This window comes from Cydia fagiglandana, chromosome 17 (assembly GCF_963556715.1).
Source record: "Cydia fagiglandana chromosome 17, ilCydFagi1.1, whole genome shotgun sequence".
NCBI classification, from domain to species: Eukaryota; Metazoa; Arthropoda; class Insecta; order Lepidoptera; family Tortricidae; genus Cydia; species Cydia fagiglandana.
Window position 1 is genome coordinate 1,435,045 of NC_085948.1, and position 18,223 is coordinate 1,453,267.

Genomic DNA, 18,223 nt, shown 5'->3' on the forward strand with positions numbered 1-18,223 from the left:
CAAATCAATGTTCGTAAAAAATGACATTGAGAAATTGAGATTAAATTTATTGCCATTTGCTAAGGCCATAAAACATTGAACACTTATTTTAAGATTTTATTAAATAAGCTGTATTACTTCTTTTTCCGCTGCATACATATCTTACCAATAAAATGTATGTACAGTAAAAATGTTTGCTCAAAACATATACAATTCTCGTACAATAGTTATAAATTGGAGAAACCAGTTGTGAAAAACATTTTTACTTTGCAACTATTTGCTTTGGTTTTATTGCATAGTTCATTTGTTTTGTGCGAGCATTTCAACTGAGTTAATATGTCAATTGGCCACTAAATAAACTGGAGCTACAATGTTTCAAGACAGTCTGAGATAACCAGTTGATTGTAAGGACTGTATCGTTTATTATAAATACAGATAAAACGTGGTCTAACTGTTGACGTGTGTATTATTTTGTATTACTATGTTCTTAAGGTATAATCTGGGGGTATTTTTAAGCCATATCTGATATAAGAAGGTTTTACATTTATTTTATTTTAGGGACTTTATGATGATTTTAATTCCGTCTAACAAATATAATTTGGACAAGCCTATCGAGCTTAATTTGAGACTATTTCACCGATTCCTTGGTACGATTTAAAGAAACAAAAGGTTAATATGCTGCCAAAATAAGCCATCTAAGTGTTCTTTTCATGCTTGCTCAATTGAACATCCACAGAATAAATGTGGTGAATTTTTATCTTTACATGAAAACGACTTTTTATGCAACATTTTGGATTCCCGTCAATTTCTGACGCCAGCGAAATGAGGGAAACAGCTAAAAGAATCTACCGAAATCCAAAGCCTAACGGACATTCATGGCGTTAAACCATGGCTAGAACAGGTCGATAGAAACGCTCCATGATGGTTATATTGTATACCAAAGTCGGGGTTGTCGTAAGTAACATGCCATATTCTCTAAAAGGCCACCAAGCACAGATCCAAAACTTTTTTTCCAACTAAAAGAAATGATTAGACTATGCCCAGATGTTTCGCTTTACGAATCATATGTAATTACTGTTTACATAGTACGATTTATATTGTGTAATATCTCGTCTTGTTCGCAAACCGTAAATTTTCTTGCAGTATTTGTCCGAAATCGTTGTAGTTACTCGGGAGGATTGGGTAAATATTGTCCAAACCATATGCTTTACGTGATCTCCCAGGACGAAATGTTACTTATTATTAAAGCACTAATTAAACTATATGTGTAATTTTTTAATAAAAATATAATACCAGAAAAAACGGCTAAGTAAAGTTGTATTTATAATAAACGATACAGTCCTTATAAATGTTTGTGATGCTACTAGTTATGCTTTTGTTTTGTTTCTCTCAGCCACTTGACTGGGCTTTATCACTGAGATTTAGGTATTCAGGGCATAGTCCAGTACGTTCTCTAGCTATATTTGATCAAGTGGCAAGTGAATTAGTTAAATAACTGCGCAAATACTCGGCTCCTTTGTTGATGAATGACGCATAACCAAACACGAAAATATGTAATTAGTTGTGTAACTCACCCTCCACCCTGAAGATCTTCGACTTGATCGCGAAGATAGTGTCGGAGGGCGACACCGTCATCTCGAACGCGGTGCCCGTCAGGGTCTCCACCAGCACTTCCATCGTGGCCTGCCCAGCGCTCTCATCCGGGAAACCCTTCGATCTATTCGACAGTCTCTCTGGGCATCCATGTTGGGACATTTCACACGCGTACCACTTTATTATTCACTATCTAAACCACATCGCGGGACACGGAACACCGTGAAAAATATCACTAATGGCCAGTCTGGGACAATCGTGCTGCGACGAAGTAAACTATGTGGCCGATTACAAACACACATCGAACATGTTTATCGTTGTTATTATATAACCAGCACAGTTAATAAACGCTAAACAATTGAAATTTAATTATAAATCTATTATTATAAAGCAACAAAAATAATGTAACACATTGGCTAAAATTAAATAAATACAATTTCGTGACAGAACAGAACTAGATTTTTTTTTCAATGATGGTGAATGAAATGAAATTGAATGATTCATGAACAACGGATGTGGTCTACTTTATGAAAAATAAACAAAGAAAAGAATGCAGTTCTAGAAATATTAAACCTTTTTTATTACAACAAAAGATTTAACGAAATGATTAAAATGAACAAAATAATCGAATTTATGAAATAATTTTATACGTGCACGGTAGCGAAAATGCAAATAAATAATATAATAAACATGGCAACATTTTGAATGGTTGTCAATGGTCGGAAGTGGTTCTTGTCTATAACCTCTTTCTTTTCCGTCGTTCTTCGTTTACCGAAACAGAGGTTATAATCATGGTGCGTAAAAATTTATTGCAAAAATTAGTTTTCTATAAGTGCAAATTACTTAATTATATCTAAATCTTAAAGAGAGTGATCGATAAAAACGGTTTACAAGTTATCTCGAGGATTTCAGTGTGAAATGTCATACACGCGTCACCTTAACGCATCAATGGAACATGTGGCTTCAACTTGGTATTTCTTGTTCAATTTTTACAGACTCGCAAACGCCGTAATGGAGGACGAGCCAAGCACGGCCGCGGCCACGTGAAAGCTGTGCGATGCACCAACTGCGCGCGCTGCGTGCCTAAGGATAAGGCTATCAAAAAGTTCGTGATCAGGAATATCGTGGAAGCGGCTGCCGTCAGAGATATTAACGAAGCTTCAGTATACAACTGTAAGTTGAGCTCATTTCAGTACTTTTTAACATGATCTAACTTTCCTCACACTAATTGGAGTGATGTTAAAGCCGGTATTATTGTACAAGGCGACGTTGAGAATCTATTGCTTGAGAAGGGTTGTTATTTGCAATGTTTTAAATTAAATCCAGACTTCTGGCAAGTGCTGCTGATGAATAAATACAAGCTCCTCTTAAGACTTAGGTAACCTGTTGTCTCCGAGACCTATGAAATTTTATAGTGTTTTTGAGCACTGTAGATAATGACCTTGACTTCAATCTAAACCTGGTCTGGATGCAAAAATGTCAGTTGATTGATTGTCAGTTGGGACAATCAGAAGTCAACAAGAAGACTGGTGTTGGAATATAATGTTTTGATGAATGATGCTTGTTGCTAGGCCCACTTGACAGAATCTTGATGTGTATATAACCACTCAAACGTCCGGCCCGCGAGACTGTTTTCCTGTCAACTGTCCGGGTTTTTTTAGCGACGCACGCCCCGCGCTGCGCATTCACAATTTTCCACAAAAATTATAACTACACGGCCATCTAATTTTTTTAGGGCTAACTAATTAGTTAAGCTACGTAGTCGCATCATTAGTAAATAATGCCGAAATATTCTGTTAGATGGCTCTAAAATCAGTTCTTTCTTCCACCCCTTTGGATAGTAAGGTACCCGCGGACGGTTAAGAGCATATTTTTTTCGGATACTATGCTATCGTTGGACGGTCAAGTGGATAATAAATATAAGTTCAGCCTTTTTTTTTTTTTTTTATAAGTTCAGCAATTGATGGTTATTTCTTCTATAAAAATGTATGCATTTCCTGCTCAAACGTGACTACAAAATACAAGCAAGCAATTTTGGAACAGTAGCATTTGGAAGATTATTCTTGTTTTATCTAGTGGTTCTGTGAGCTGTAGACCTTGTAAACCCCCATGGACCGCTCATAAAACTAAATTGAATATGTAGTTAAAAAATGCTATCAGTCGACGACAGCCAGATGAAAGTTTATAATTTTTAAATTTGGTACCAACATACCGACTGTGGATGAAACAGCTCTAGCAAAAACTGTTATCAGTGTTAATGTTGAAATACCTGTGTACATAATGTTTATTCAGTTAATCCCTTAATTCACGGACTTCAAAAAACATGGTGTATAATTTTGACTTCTTAAATATAGACCATTTTGTTAAAACGTGTATAATTTTTAGGAAGTAACAAATTGAGTTTAGTATAAAACCAGCTGTCAACGTTGTTTGGTGGGAGAAAATGAAAAGAATGCACTTTTCTGCAAGGGGAGGGGAAACAAATAACGCAACCATTCTTGGCAGCGGTCCGTCACAAATGAACTACGAGCGGTCGGGTTGAGCTGGAGCGAGGCCAGAGCGGTCGCTGAAGATAGGAAGGCGTGGCGCGAGCTTGTGAAGGCCCTTTGCACCTCTGGGGTGCCTTAGGACAACAACAACAACAACAACAACTTCTCTGCAGTTTTCCAACCAATTTTGATATGCATTGACTGGCCTCGCAATATTTTACAAAGCTGAACAAGTCTGAAATCATGTTGATTTTTTCTACTTAGTACTTATGAAACATTTTCCTTTTCCAGCATTCCAGCTGCCCAAGCTGTACGCGAAGCTCCACTACTGCGTGTCGTGCGCGATCCACAGCAAGGTGGTGCGCAACAGGTCCAAGAAGGACCGCCGCATCCGCACGCCCCCCAAGAGCAACTTCCCGCGCGACATGTCCCGCCCGCAGAACGCGCAGCGGAAGTAGGGAGTTTACTTTTAATTAAAAAAATGTAAAAATTTATGGTTTTGTTTTTTTTTTAATCCTGGTTATGGGCAAATTTATTGCGCAGTACCTCACTGGTAAAGTCCTCATTCATCATGTTCCATATCTAGTAAAACAACGTTTATAATGACACCCCCTCACTTTGTTCTGTTCACATTGGTGGAAAGTTAGATTAGACTCTATCCATTCACGAGACGTGCAACTGCACGCGCGGTCACGGTGCCTCGTCACAGTTTCGTTTTAACTTTGCAAGCCTCGTTCATGTCTGGCCAAACTGTCGTCACTAGAGTCTGACCGAAAAAAGTCTGCAGCGATTTTGATAGCCCACGCAGTGCAAGTGTTATTTTAAACGCCAAACTTCTATAAGACTATGACGTAAATGACACTTGCACTGCGTGGGGTATCAAAATCGCTGCAGACTTCTTGATCTAACTAGTAAAATAACTGCAACACGATTATTTTTTTGAATTTAGCTAATTGGTCACTTGTTTTCTTTTGCTTTTTATAGACATAGAATAAGGATGCGGTACATTTTTAATTTTCGAGGATCTCAAAACTTATCGAGTGACCTAGCTAGAGTTAGACCAAGAAAAGTCTGCAGCGATTTTGATAGTCCACGTAGTGCATGTGTTATTTTATTTTATACGTCATAATTTCAAAGAAGTTTAAAATTAACACTTGCACTGCGTTGGCTATCAAAATCGTTGCAGACTTTCCCTACCGAATTTCTACAAAAAACCTTATTTGAATGTTTTTACTTTTTTCATGAAACCAGAAAACCAACCTTACTTTATTTTCGAATGATGTCAATAGATGGCGCTGTCTATACATTAGATGTCGCTATTGTTTGGCTGCCTCAGCGTGAACTTATTGCAAATTGCAACCGCCACGACTACGTATGGTCTCGACTCAATTTTTGAAGGCTTACACTTTAGTAAGCTCTTACGCCGTTAAAAATACCGCTATAACCGCGAAAACCGAAGTTCGCAAATTGCGGGGATCTTTCTCTTTTACTCCAATGACGGTGTAATTAGAGTGACAGAGACCGAGAGAGTGATAAGTCCGATGGTAGAATGGGGACGGTGGAATAAGCTCGTGTAGCTCTTGGGCACACTCCCCGAAGTGCAGCCTGTAGAATACCGACAGGCTGGCGACTCCGCCGATGGGCCAGAGACTGAAGCTTAGCCGTTAGCTTCTTGTCGCCAATCATCCTCCTGGCTCTGCGCTCCACTGAGTCCAAAGCGGCAAGTTGGTATTTAGCTGAGCCATCCCACAGGTGGCACCTTCTGTCCATCGTAGGCCACGTCTACGCCTCGGCTAGTCTGTGGCCATGAGTAAGCCCATTCATAATAAAAAAAAAAGAGAAAAATCCCCGCAATTTGCGAATTTCGGTTTTCGCGGTAGCCCCTCAGGTACTAAATATGAATCTCTACCATATGCCAAGGAAAATAATGTCCGTGCATACTTCTTTCCTTTAGCATACAGTGCTCACTTTATACGGCAGTTTTGTTACCATAACGACTATTATTTTCGTAGTCGACATCTAGCGTCAAGTAGCGGAATTATCAGTACTGCTACTTGATACTAGATGTCACGTGTGTCGCGACTTACGAAAAGTGTATTGCCAGTGGGGAGACACTACTCCCTTCGTTCATTGCTCCAAGCATTATTAGGGCTGGCTGGCACAACTTTTTTTTTTTTTTTTTTTCTTTGTATGGACTTGGGGGCGGTGTTGCCCGTAGCCAACGTCAAGTAAAAGGGTAGGAAATTAAACGCGGAAAGGAATAAAGGAACGGAATTTGGAAAAAGTGGTCAGGTCAGGTATAAGAATACAATGTGATAATGGTAAATATACTTAATACTATACTTTTATATTATTATGAGAGATGAACCATGCTAAGATGTTATATAAATCATGATTAATAAGCAAGGAAGGGATGTCTGTTGGAAAGGGAATATGTTTAGATTGTAAAGTTTCCATGAAAACAGTGCGATCGTACAAGGGACAAGAAAAGAATATATGGTTAATATCAGCCACCTCAGCACCACAGTCACATTTAGGATCATCAATAAATTTAAATCACATTGGCACAACTTGACGTCCCTTTGCGTGCACGACCACAGATAACATAATGACTTGAATTTTTACAACTCTATATATAGTCCGTTTTTTTTAGCATTAGAAAGAACTTCGCAGAAGTAAGCGTGTGGTTCCAAACCCAGCACTTTTAGCGGCAATAATTTGAAGTAAATTATATGTATTGACCATGTTACATTAGATAATTCAATAATTATTAACAATTAAAGAGCCTGATAAAAACTGCACGCTTGCTTCTGTGGAGTTCTTTCTAATGCTAAAAAAAACGAACTATAAATAACCGAAAGGGATAGTGTCATACATTAGAAAGGGACAGCATGATTCGACTCTGAATCGCTGTCAAACTTCACTTTTGTAGAAAGTGTCCTTTCTGTACGTTAGTACTGTTATTTATTCTGTGGTATTTCTCAATAATTTACAACTAACATTACATGCAGTGGCCTATTTTATAAAGCTACAATTTACAAGCGGAAGTCTCGTTCTAACACATAGGGTTAGAAAGAGACTTCCGCTTGTAAATTGTAGCTTTATAAAATAGGCCACAGGAGTTCAAAAATTTCAAAATACAGTTCCGGTTATAATATTAGATGAAAATTGTTGAGCATTTAGACTTTCCGTTCGTCGCGACATCTATTCTATTTACCTCTCTATCGCTCGAACATGCGGGAGCGATAGACGTATGTTTCTCGGTTACTGAATAACGCTGGTATTCGGTGTTCCACCTGCTCAATTTCTTTGTCCAACGTGTATTTTTGTCTCACATTTTGCTTAGAGAGAGAGCGAGTCGCAATGCACATAATACACACCATATAATATGTATGGCGTAAGACCAAGAAAAGCCTGCAGCGATTTGGATAGCCCACGTAATTTTAAACGTCAAACTTATATGAAATTATGACGAGTAAATAACACTCGCACTGCGTGGGCTATCAAAATCGCTGCCGACTTTTCTTGGTCTAACTCTATTTTTCTATGCTACCTACTATACGACGCTGACTGTACCAGTGCATATAAGATTGAAATGTCAAACAACACATATATTTAATACAAATAGCATTTATTCTTACAGTAAAAAAAAACTAAATTCATAATCAACGAAATATCGATACTTATTTCCTATTTAGCAAAAGAGTTAATTGTAGGCCAGGCAATTCCGCAAATGAGCGTTTTCTTTTAGGGGTCATCCATTAATTACGTCACACGAATTTCTAGGTTTTTTGACCCCTCCCCCCTCCTTGTCACACTTGGTCACATTTGGCAAACCCCTCCCCCCTAGTGTGACGTCACATTTTTCTACGAAATCGCCAAATCGAATTAAGTAAGTACCTAAGTATTATTAATATTTTATCAAAATATTTTTGACGATATAAATATTAGTAATTTTATAACCCAAAACTGCTTAGGAAAGAAAATTAAATGAATAAAAACGATTATCGTTTTAAAAACTTGTTATTTAAATGTACAGCGAATAAAATAATTTTAATAAATTTTCGGTTAGTGTTGAAGTTAAAGTGACGTCACAAAGTTTGTGTCTCCCCCCTCCCCCATGTCACAATATGTCACATTTTCTTGACCCCCTCCCTCCCCCTAAACGTGTGATGTAATTAATGGATGACCCCTTATATTTTGGCATTTTAATTTATTGCGACTTTTTTGCCACTTGTGTTATTTCTACTCAGAATCACGAGCTCTTTCGATTCTAATGGGATAAAAAATGTCCCAGAGTTTTTTTCCTCATTTCCCCATACACTTTGTATGGCGGTAACAAAAAGGAAAGTTTGAAAAATGTATGGAAATTTTAGGACACTATACTTTAGGACCTTATAGGAGAAATCCTAAAAGGATGAAAAGGGCTCGTGATCCTGACCAGAAATAACACAAAAGTGGCAAAAAAGGTCACAATATATAAAATGGCAAATAATAAAAGAAACGCTCAAAAAGAGTACAGAGATCTACAAGTCGTAATCGTCATCCTCGCGTTTCCTCTTCATGGGCCCGGAGTCCATCGGGTCGAGCTCCATCTTGACGGGGCCCTGCGTGGACGGGCCCGCGGTCACGCGCACGGCCGGCTTCGCGACCACCTGGAGAGGGAACACGTGATGTTAGTGGTATATATGTCGGCGGCCGATCGTAAGATCAGGCATATCGTGAAATTCCTAGGCATATTGTGAAACGTGAAAATCTTTGACTCGTTCCCTGAGTCGACGGAGCCCCGCTACGCGGGGCTCCTATTCCTGGGCAGTTTGCCCTTCGAGCATCTGAAGCAACCTAACGAACCTATCTTACCTATATATTGGTTTATTGTGACTATCCTCAAAACAATACACAGGGACATTACGATCGGCCTGATCTTACGATCGGCCGCCGACATGCAAGCCCAGGGGAATGGTACGAAGGGTTCTCGGGGGTACTAAATAGAAGACCGTGCGTTCAGCAGTACCGTCTCTACCATTAAGGGCACACGGGGCCCGTGCCCAGGGCCCCCACCCTCAGGGTGCCCCGAAGGACAGACAGTAACAGTATATTTGATTACCCATAATAAATAGATCATAGTAGAAAAATGTTAGTTTAATTAGCTTTCTTTACATTCCAAAAGGGCCCCACATTCTTTTGTGCCCAGGGGCCCCAACATAGTTTAAGACGGCCCTGGCGTTCAGTACATAGGTTTATTGCCGGACTGACAAACATTACAATAGTGCCAGGCGCCAGAGGGCGCGCGGGGAGAATTGACCCTATCCTCCACCAGTATACATACATAACAGAAACAATGCAGTCTGTTTACTCCACGTCATTTTTAGCGTTCCGTACCCAAAGGGTAACGGGACCCTATTACTAAGACTCCACTGTCCGTCTGTCTGTCACCAGGCTGTATCTCATGAACCGTGATAGCTAGGCAGTTGAAATTTTCACAGATGATCTATTTCTGTTGCCGCTATAACAACAAATACTAAAAACAGAATATAATAACTATTTAAGCGGGGCTCCCATGCAACAAACGTAATTTTTTGCCTTTTTTGCGCAAATGGTATGGAACCTTCGTGCGCGCGTCCGACTCGCACTTGGCCGGCTTTTTTTATTTCAGATAATCGAGGTTCTACTGTAATGTGGAACATGGGTAAAAACGTCAACTTAAATGGCACTTTGGAAGATGGTACATTTTTTGGATAGAGGCACAATCCATAAACCCAATTTTAAAAGCCTTCCCCATCTTAAACAAACACAGAGATAGAGCTGAAGCAATTTGTTTTTATTTAGTTTTTATTTTTATTTTATTTAGTTTTTATTTTTATTTTATTTAGTTATTTTTTTTTTATTTAGTTATTTTTTTATTTAATTTTGTTATTTTTTTATTTAGTTATTTATTATACTAGAAGTTACAACTTTTTTGTTACATACAATGCTCCACAAAACTACATTACAATCTTTTCTTACCTTACTGCCTGAAGTAAACTTAAGCACAGGTTTAGGCACAACACTGGGCTTGGCCGATGACACATTGACTATAGCCCCGCTCGGCCGCTTCACCACCACATTCTGGTTCGCGCCCTTCGAAGATGTGACAGTCTTGACGGTGGGAGTGGGGACCACGGCCGGCTTAGATGCCACTTTCTTGAATGCTGGCCGGAGACGGTAGTTGCAGGCTGATAGGCAGTAACTGGAAACATTTAACAATAGTTAATGAGAGGCATTTACTAATGATTATTTGGATGAAATAATACAAGACCTTTTATTTAAATACAAAGTCTCCTACATGCTAGGTCTTTCTGGAAAGAAAAGTCAGTCCTTATTTTGTAGATCACATTAAATTTGTGTAACTAACAGGAGAGTGACACAGTTTCTCTATAATATTTTCATGTTTTATTAAATTTTGATATTGGTAAATCACTGCTGATGTTTGTGTAACAAACATCAATTGTTCACTGTTCCATTTTCTGTGACATTATCATCAGTAAACAACATTATCATTTGCAAAAGCCTGTAAATACTTTTTAGCATGTATACTTAAGTAACCTACTTAACAATGTTAAGTTAGGTGGACAACACAGTCCTTGTATTTAAATGTAATTTTCAATGACAGAGGCTAAACTCCATAAAAATCCTTGACATCAAATTATGCCTTTAAATAACTACAATTGCACTATAAGTTAAGACATTTTTATATTATGATTGTACTTTCTTCATAAACAACTCACCGGTCAGGAGGCAAGCGCAGCCCACAATGCGGCTTTATCAAAGGCAGTGGATTGACGTTCTTCACTCTCGCGATCTCCAGCAGCACCTCCCGTGGCGGCGGACTCGTGAACGACTTATCCAACTGCAGCTGCACAGCCAACCGCACATCTTCTATATCTATCGATTTCTTCTTCGCGTGGTTCGCGAACACGCGCGCGTCATCCAATATCGAGGTCACGTATCGATAAGTGAACTCTAAAAGCTGGTTCACAACTCTAGGCTCGTAGTCCGTGACGCCAACTTCTTTCATTATGGACATGATCACTTGAGCGTCTTTTGGTATGTGTTTGGTTTGGTTGTTGGATTTCGATTTGTCCTTTTCCGACATTGTGTCGGTTCGTAATTAATCGTTCGGTTGTATGAAAGCTATTGATTAATAATCGGTTCTGTAATAGGACCGAAATAGGAACGAAATCTAGGAAATTATAATTTTACTTCGATCCGCATTATGCACAAAACAAAGCAAGCAAGCACTATCAGTTTTGACACATGACACATGTCATATCAGTGTCACTTTCTACAGCAGGATCATTCAAGCCTATGGTAAAATCGTCTTAATATCAATTTATTATCAACGTTTTAACCTCTAGCCGCCCAGAGATCTATAAAAAAGATCTCCTGTTCCATTCTAATTTGAACTTTGTGTTGACAAAATAAAATTTCATTTTGCTTGGCAAGGTTTGACGTATGGGCGGCTAGAGGTTAATACTGATCTAAAGTGGGTTAAAAAGTGTTGCCATTCCAAAGTTCTACTACTTTGGTATAGACGGTCAACGGTCAAGCAAATCTTGTCAGTAGAAAAAGGCGCGAAATTCAAATTTTCTATGAGATGATATCCCTTCGCGCCTATAATTTTCAAATTTGCCGCCTTTTTCTACTGACAAGATCTGGTTGACCAAGTATAGTTAAAATGACTACTAAAAATAAATGAAAAACTTGCTTTTATTTGCGTAAAAACCGTCGAAAGAGGCCATTTGGTATTCCGATACTCATTGTTTATTGAAATTGCGAATTCAAAACAGGTAAGAAATACTGCCAAAATAGTATAAAACTTAGTTCTATACATATTTGATTAGATTTGATATCAACCTATCTACGTAATTGTCTCGAATCGTTTTATTTACCATTCCAAATTGATCAAGGATCATTGTTATATATTTGACAATAGTTCACCGTTCACCGCGTCAATTATTATATATATTTTTTTTCTTACATATTTATACGTTCATTTACTTATATGCTATTGTTTTTTTTAATTGTCATTATTTTACTAAAATAGGCATTTATATACATACTTTATAAAAAAACATAAATAAATGTGCACAGGAACGTCAGAAATCAAACACATAATGTATAATAACCATTTTGATTTTATTCAGTTAAAATATGAAATAACTTACGTGTACAGTAAAAATAAGTTGTTTTAGATAGTCATCGAAGTGTTAACTCAAGTATGTATACCGCTACAAGCCACACGCGGCTCGCGTCTCAACATGCGACTACCTTAAACCTTGTTTACCAAGTGTACTAAAATACATTCTAATGATTACATTATTGTAATTTGTATTAGGTACATTTTAACATATAAATGGACAATTTGGACGTACAGTTGTGAACTTTATAACTATAATAGTGACAAACGTAATGTCCTTTAAATAGATGTTCTTCACTTTCGTTCCATTTAGACTATAGATTTATTTATTTATTTACAGGTTTACTCTTAATATTAATTTTTTTTTGTAATTGTATACTTTCACATAGTTTCAATATTTTTCGCTTTATGATAATCGTGAATTGGTAACCTGCATTACATATTGTCAATACATTTATTATTTACGTACCCCGTCATCTTATCTACGATACTCGGTCCTATGCTTGCAACACTAAAAACCTATACAACTATAATTACCTATTATAAACTTTCCCGTGAGGTCTTGTGACTTAGGTTTTTCGTGTTGAAAGTATAAGAGTTAAGCCAGGAGGGTTGAAGGTATTGACAATATCTTAGCTCTATTTGTTCTATTATAGGTAACACAATTGACCTTATTTAACACTTTAATTACACGTTTCCTGTCCCAGACGCGTTAATTTACAGTCTTTTAGTTTTGTGTAACCTATAATTCCATGGAACCAAAGTAAAGTAACATTGAAAGAAGCCGGAGCAATCACTACGTCGTCATTAGTCGTCAATCTATTGTGTCGCTCGTGATATGTTTTAATTGCCGAAATAATGAATGTAACTGACGTACGACCGCTCGAAGAATACGAAAGTAATTAGAATGTATTATTGCTTTTGTATCATTAATGGTTATACAAACTGACGTTACGTCTCGACTCTGTTACCGCCCAGCTTTATTCTATAGCTAATAAATTGTGCTATTCGCTGAAACCACCCGGTAAGACTATCATCATTCTTTATCCTTAATTTATATTATATCACCTAGTGAGGTTTCAAACAATACCCTACGACGCCCTCACACGTTAAGCCACGCTGAATTATAAAAAAAACATGTTTGACTATGGTAACGCTTGATACATACAGCCGGCATATTTTATAACGCTTGCTTGATTATTTACGTATTTGTTTCAGTCCTCGGCCGCAACGTGTGAGGTGACCTATAAAATACTACTTAGGTAGAAATGTACTTATTGAACTACTTTCAATATTCAATACAGTCAATACAATATTATCAACAACTTAACTAGGGACTAATTACGAAAAACTATGAACATCACAAAATCCCAAGTAACCATTTGACGCTGTTTATGGCTAAGAACAAATCATACATGTTCGAAATCACATATAATTTATGCCTACATTCACTATTGCAAATTCTTAGAAACATTCCGCTGGCAAATAACAGTCAGGGATAGCGCGGAATTACAAAAAACTTGTTATGCGAAGTCGTTGAAATATTGACATTTTGGAAATAGAGAAATTAATTTGCAATAGTGATGAGTTTGCGTTAACAACATGAAAATATTTAAAATATGTAAAGTAAAATCATACAAAACGAATACGACAACACAGATCAAGCTCAACTTCAGATTAAATTGTTATTTATATTCCATTATCAATATTATCATAGTCCAATATGTTAAGTATATTAAAAATAAAAAATAAAATAAAAATTCATAGACAAAAATATTGCATGATTTTATATTATTAGGAAATCACATCTGTCGTCAATTATTTTTATTTTATGTATTCCCATACAAAAATATCCAACATATCAAAGTCAGTCCATAAGCTGAAAATCACCAACTTTCATTTAGCATTCCGCAAAAGGCACTCCTTGATGGAAATTAACGTCTGAATTTCGAATCGGGGTCGGGCGGGTAGGAACCAATGTAAAATTGTTGAGCTTAACATTAAAAAGCATTTACAATTTCTGTAAAATAAAATACTTACCTACGCTAGTATTATCATAAGATTATTACAGGAAGAAACTACAAGGAATAGCAAGATGACAACCGGTTCAAAACAAACAAACGGGTACTTAATAGGTTACAAACTTACTCAGCTAATCTACAGATTATTATTTGTTACGCTGCCTTAATCTTTGATGACGTCTCTGATACGTTCATGCTCTGTACACAGGAGCATGAACGAGTCAAATCAATTTAATTACTTTGCACTTATTTCATTCCGTCGAGTATTGCACGTATAACATTCCCACAATAAATATATACATGTACGCAGTTAGTTATTGTATGTAACAGGTTATATTCGATCACATGACTTTCCCGCCGGGGCGACAATCGTTCAAGGTCGCGTCGCCTGTAGAAAATTGTCCTTGCACTATACTCGTGGATGCATCGGCGGTCAATTCGGTCGAAACCTGTAGAATAACAATAACATTTATAAGAACGTTTATTTTGGCGTCTAACAAGACGCATTCTATTACAATACTTGGCGGCTAAAAAATTGATTTGAATATAAAAGAAGATAATTTTATAGCTTGGCAAAAAAGAGTAGAAATTAAAAAGTGGCACCACTGTAGTGTCGTCCCTTTCAAACCAATCTACATAAGAAAACGGGACGACACTACAGTGTTGCCACTTTTTAAATTCTACTCTTTTTTTAGTAGAATGTATTTTCAAGCGCTGACAACTCTTTTGGTAGAATAGAACTGTCAGTAATGTCAACTGCCAATTATGAAGTTTTTAATTTTATCACATCGTGCGCGAGAAATTGTAATAACAAACTGTACATATTTGGTACCAGTTTTGTGTTTGTGTTAGTTTGTGATTCTTTGTAGGTCGGTCGGATATTCTAGCTTAAAAACCGTATAGGTATCGTCGAACTTTAAAACTGGTGTACTGGGGTTACCTATGTGGTGAGCGCGTGTGTAGGGTGTAGTGGTGTAGTTACCTATGTGGTGAGCGCGTGTGTAGGGTGTAGTGTTGTAGTTACCTATGCGGTGAGCGCGTGTGTAGGGTGTAGTGGTGTAGTTACCTATGTGGTGAGCGCGTGTGTAGGGTGTAGTGGTGTAGTTACCTATATGGTGAGCGCGTGTGTAGGGTGTAGTGGTGTAGTTACCTATGTGGTGAGCGCGTGTGTAGGGTGTAGTGGTGTAGTTACCTATATGGTGAGCGCGTATGTAGGGTGTAGTGGTGTAGTTACCTATGTGGTGAGCGCGTGTGTAGGGTGTAGTGGTGTAGTTACCTATGCGGTGAGCGCGTGTGTAGGGTGTAGTGGTGTAGTTACCTATGTGGTGAGCGCGTGTGTAGGGTGTAGTGGTGTAGTTACCTATATGGTGAGCGCGTGTGTAGGGTGTAGTGGTGTAGTTACCTATGTGGTGAGCGCGTGTGTAGGGTGTAGTGGTGTAGTTACCTATATGGTGAGCGCGTGTGTAGGGTGTAGTGGTGTAGTTACCTATGTGGTGAGCGCGTGTGTAGGGTGTAGTGGTGTAGTTACCTATGTGGTGAGCGCGTGTGTAGGGTGTAGTGGTGTAGTTACCTATGTGGTGAGCGCGTGTGTAGGGTGTAGTGGTGTAGTTACCTATGTGGTGAGCGCGTGTGTAGGGTGTAGTGGTGTAGTTACCTATATGGTGAGCGCGTGTGTAGGGTGTAGTGGTGTAGTTACCTATGCGGTGAGCGCGTGTGTAGGGTGTAGTGGTGTAGTTACCTATGTGGTGAGCGCGTGTGTAGGGTGTAGTGGTGTAGTTACCTATATGGTGAGCGCGTGTGTAGGGTGTAGTGGTGTAGTTACCTATGTGGTGAGCGCGTGTGTAGGGTGTAGTGGTGTAGTTACCTATGTGGTGAGCGCGTGTGTAGGGTGTAGTGGTGTAGTTACCTATATGGTGAGCGCGTGTGTAGGGTGTAGTGGTGTAGTTACCTATGCGGTGAGCGCGTGTGTAGGGTGTAGTGGTGTAGTTACCTATGCGGTGAGCGCGTGTGTAGGGTGTAGTGGTGTAGTTACCTATGTGGTGAGCGCGTGTGTAGGGTGTAGTGGTGTAGTTACCTATATGGTGAGCGCGTGTGTAGGGTGTAGTGGTGTAGTTACCTATGTGGTGAGCGCGTGTGTAGGGTGTAGTGGTGTAGTTACCTATATGGTGAGCGCGTGTGTGTAGGGTGTAGTGGTGTAGTTACCTATGTGGTGAGCGCGTGTGTAGGGTGTAGTGGTGTAGTTACCTATGTGGTGAGCGCGTGTGTAGGGTGTAGTGGTGTAGTTACCTATATGGTGAGCGCGTGTGTAGGGTGTAGTGGTGTAGTTACCTATGCGGTGAGCGCGTGTGTAGGGTGTAGTGGTGTAGTTACCTATGTGGTGAGCGCGTGTGTAGGGTGTAGTGGTGTAGTTACCTATATGGTGAGCGCGTGTGTAGGGTGTAGTGGTGTAGTTACCTATGTGGTGAGCGCGTGTGTAGGGTGTAGTGGTGTAGTTACCTATGTGGTGAGCGCGTGTGTAGGGTGTAGTGGTGTAGTTACCTATATGGTGAGCGCGTGTGTAGGGTGTAGTGGTGTAGTTACCTATGCGGTGAGCGCGTGTGTAGGGTGTAGTGGTGTAGTTACCTATATGGTGAGCGCGTGTGTAGGGTGTAGTGGTGTAGTTACCTATGTGGTGAGCGCGTGTGTAGGGTGTAGTGGTGTAGTTACCTATATGGTGAGCGCGTGTGTAGGGTGTAGTGGTGTAGTTACCTATGTGGTGAGCGCGGGCTGCGCGTGGTCGGGCGGCGGGTGGCCGGGCGGCGGCGGCGGCGGCGGCGCGGCGTACTCCACCACCTCCTGGTAGATGAGCTGCTTCCACTGCTCCACCGTGTGCTCGCGCTCGTCCACCGAGTGGTCGTACGACGCGGGAGCCGGCTGCAAGTGCAAACACACACATTTACTTAACGACTCATTTTCACAAGATACAATCAACGAAACAGTAAATATGATAAAAGTTACCTAAAAGCAGGGCTCGGAACCGGTTTTTTTGAAAAATCCAAAATAGCCCAATATTTTTAACTATTTTATGCTCTTTACGTAGGACTGAATCATGTACTTAGGTAACAACTTCGCATTATTAGATTGTCCCATTGAAAATGAAATAATAAACCAGAGAACAAAAAGAACGTAGGTAATAATACCGGTATTTTTTATATGAAACAAAAACCGGTTCCGTGCCTTGCCTAAAGTACTTTAATTTCATGTTGGTTTAAATGCCACGTCCCCTCAACCACCCCAAGCTTCGTTATGTAATTAAAAATTTAATTTATGCAACTCACCGCGTTGACCTCTCCCTCGTCGTACCACACGTTGATGTAGGGATGCAGTAGCGCCTCGTCGACAGAGATGCGTCGCTCCGGGTCGATCACTAACATGCGCGAGAGCAGATCGCGCGCTTGCGACGCCTGAAACAACAATAAAGTCTGAAAAACTACAGTTAAATCCGTCAAACAATAATTAAAAATATCCTAAGGTACTTTAGGTGTTTTTATTGTTTGGTGTAAAGCCCGTTTTGTACCTACTCGTATAGATCTAGACTCTGCTTATCTTTTGCCTGCCAACATTCAAGTAAGTCTAGTGTCAGATTATCTCGACATTTTGTAGGTATGTAGGTACAAAGGTGGCGGAGCTTGTGTACCTATAGCTATTAGCTATGTATAATTCAAAGACTTTATGTAGTCTGTAATTCGGTTCAAAGGCTTTAGTTATGCCTAGCTTATAGTTATGCCGATGTAGCGCGGTCGGCTCTCGACTTGGTTCACTGTGTCCACGCGTATCACTGTGTACCTTGAGCCGGTTGTGCTCGTTGCTGTCGGACGGGAACAGTATGTCGGGGAACAGCCGCTCGAAGGAGTAGCCGGCGTAGCGCGGACGGTTCTCGGCGTGGTTAACTGTGTCCACGTGGTTCACTGTGTACCTTGAGC

At 39.4% G+C, this 18,223-nt stretch overlaps 4 protein-coding genes across 4 annotated transcripts in view; 1 reads left to right on the forward strand and 3 right to left on the reverse strand.

Moving 5' to 3' along the window:
• LOC134672776 (uncharacterized) overlaps positions 1-2,065 on the reverse strand; it is a 36,581-nt gene extending 34,516 nt beyond the window's left edge. The window contains exon 1 of the mRNA XM_063530718.1: positions 1,554-2,065. Coding sequence (XP_063386788.1) covers positions 1,554-1,734 — 181 coding nt within the window. The 5' untranslated portion in view covers positions 1,735-2,065. The remainder of the gene's footprint in view (positions 1-1,553) is intronic.
• A 187-nt stretch (positions 2,066-2,252) lies between these two features.
• On the forward strand, positions 2,253-4,553 carry LOC134672804 (small ribosomal subunit protein eS26). The gene is made up of 3 exons (XM_063530764.1): positions 2,253-2,366; positions 2,568-2,745; positions 4,353-4,553. The coding sequence occupies exons 1-3, from the start codon at positions 2,364-2,366 to the stop codon at positions 4,517-4,519; spliced, it is 348 nt and encodes a 115-aa protein (XP_063386834.1). The 5' UTR covers positions 2,253-2,363; the 3' UTR covers positions 4,520-4,553.
• Positions 4,554-8,240: 3,687 nt separating this feature from the next.
• Positions 8,241-11,331, reverse strand: LOC134672673 (transcription initiation factor TFIID subunit 9). Its single transcript, XM_063530629.1, has 3 exons — positions 10,829-11,331; positions 10,068-10,290; positions 8,241-8,716 (listed from the first exon to the last, which is right to left on the reverse strand). Exons 1-3 carry the CDS (start codon positions 11,194-11,196, stop codon positions 8,588-8,590), a joined length of 720 nt encoding a protein of 239 aa, XP_063386699.1. The 5' UTR covers positions 11,197-11,331; the 3' UTR covers positions 8,241-8,587.
• An 889-nt stretch (positions 11,332-12,220) lies between these two features.
• LOC134672790 (stress-activated protein kinase JNK) overlaps positions 12,221-18,223 on the reverse strand; it is a 211,597-nt gene continuing 205,594 nt past the window's right edge. Inside the window, exons 12-14 of the mRNA XM_063530748.1 lie at positions 17,579-17,704; positions 17,010-17,174; positions 12,221-14,710 (exon numbers count right to left, since the gene is read on the reverse strand). Coding sequence (XP_063386818.1) covers positions 17,010-17,174; positions 17,579-17,704 — 291 coding nt within the window. The 3' untranslated portion in view covers positions 12,221-14,710. The remainder of the gene's footprint in view (positions 14,711-17,009; positions 17,175-17,578; positions 17,705-18,223) is intronic.

Coding starts and splice junctions, on each gene's coding strand:
- LOC134672804 (XM_063530764.1), top strand. Junction 2,746..4,352: donor CGAAGCTTCAGTATACAACT/GTAAGTTGAGCT, acceptor TTCCTTTTCCAG/CATTCCAGCTGCCCAAGCTG.
- LOC134672673 (XM_063530629.1), bottom strand. CDS start 11,196: ATGTCGGAAAAGGACAAATCGAAATCCAACAACCAAACCAAACACATA. Junction 10,291..10,828: donor CTGCGCTTGCCTCCTGACCG/GTGAGTTGTTTA, acceptor AAATGTTTCCAG/TTACTGCCTATCAGCCTGCA. Junction 8,717..10,067: donor AGTTTACTTCAGGCAGTAAG/GTAAGAAAAGAT, acceptor TTCCCTCTCCAG/GTGGTCGCGAAGCCGGCCGT.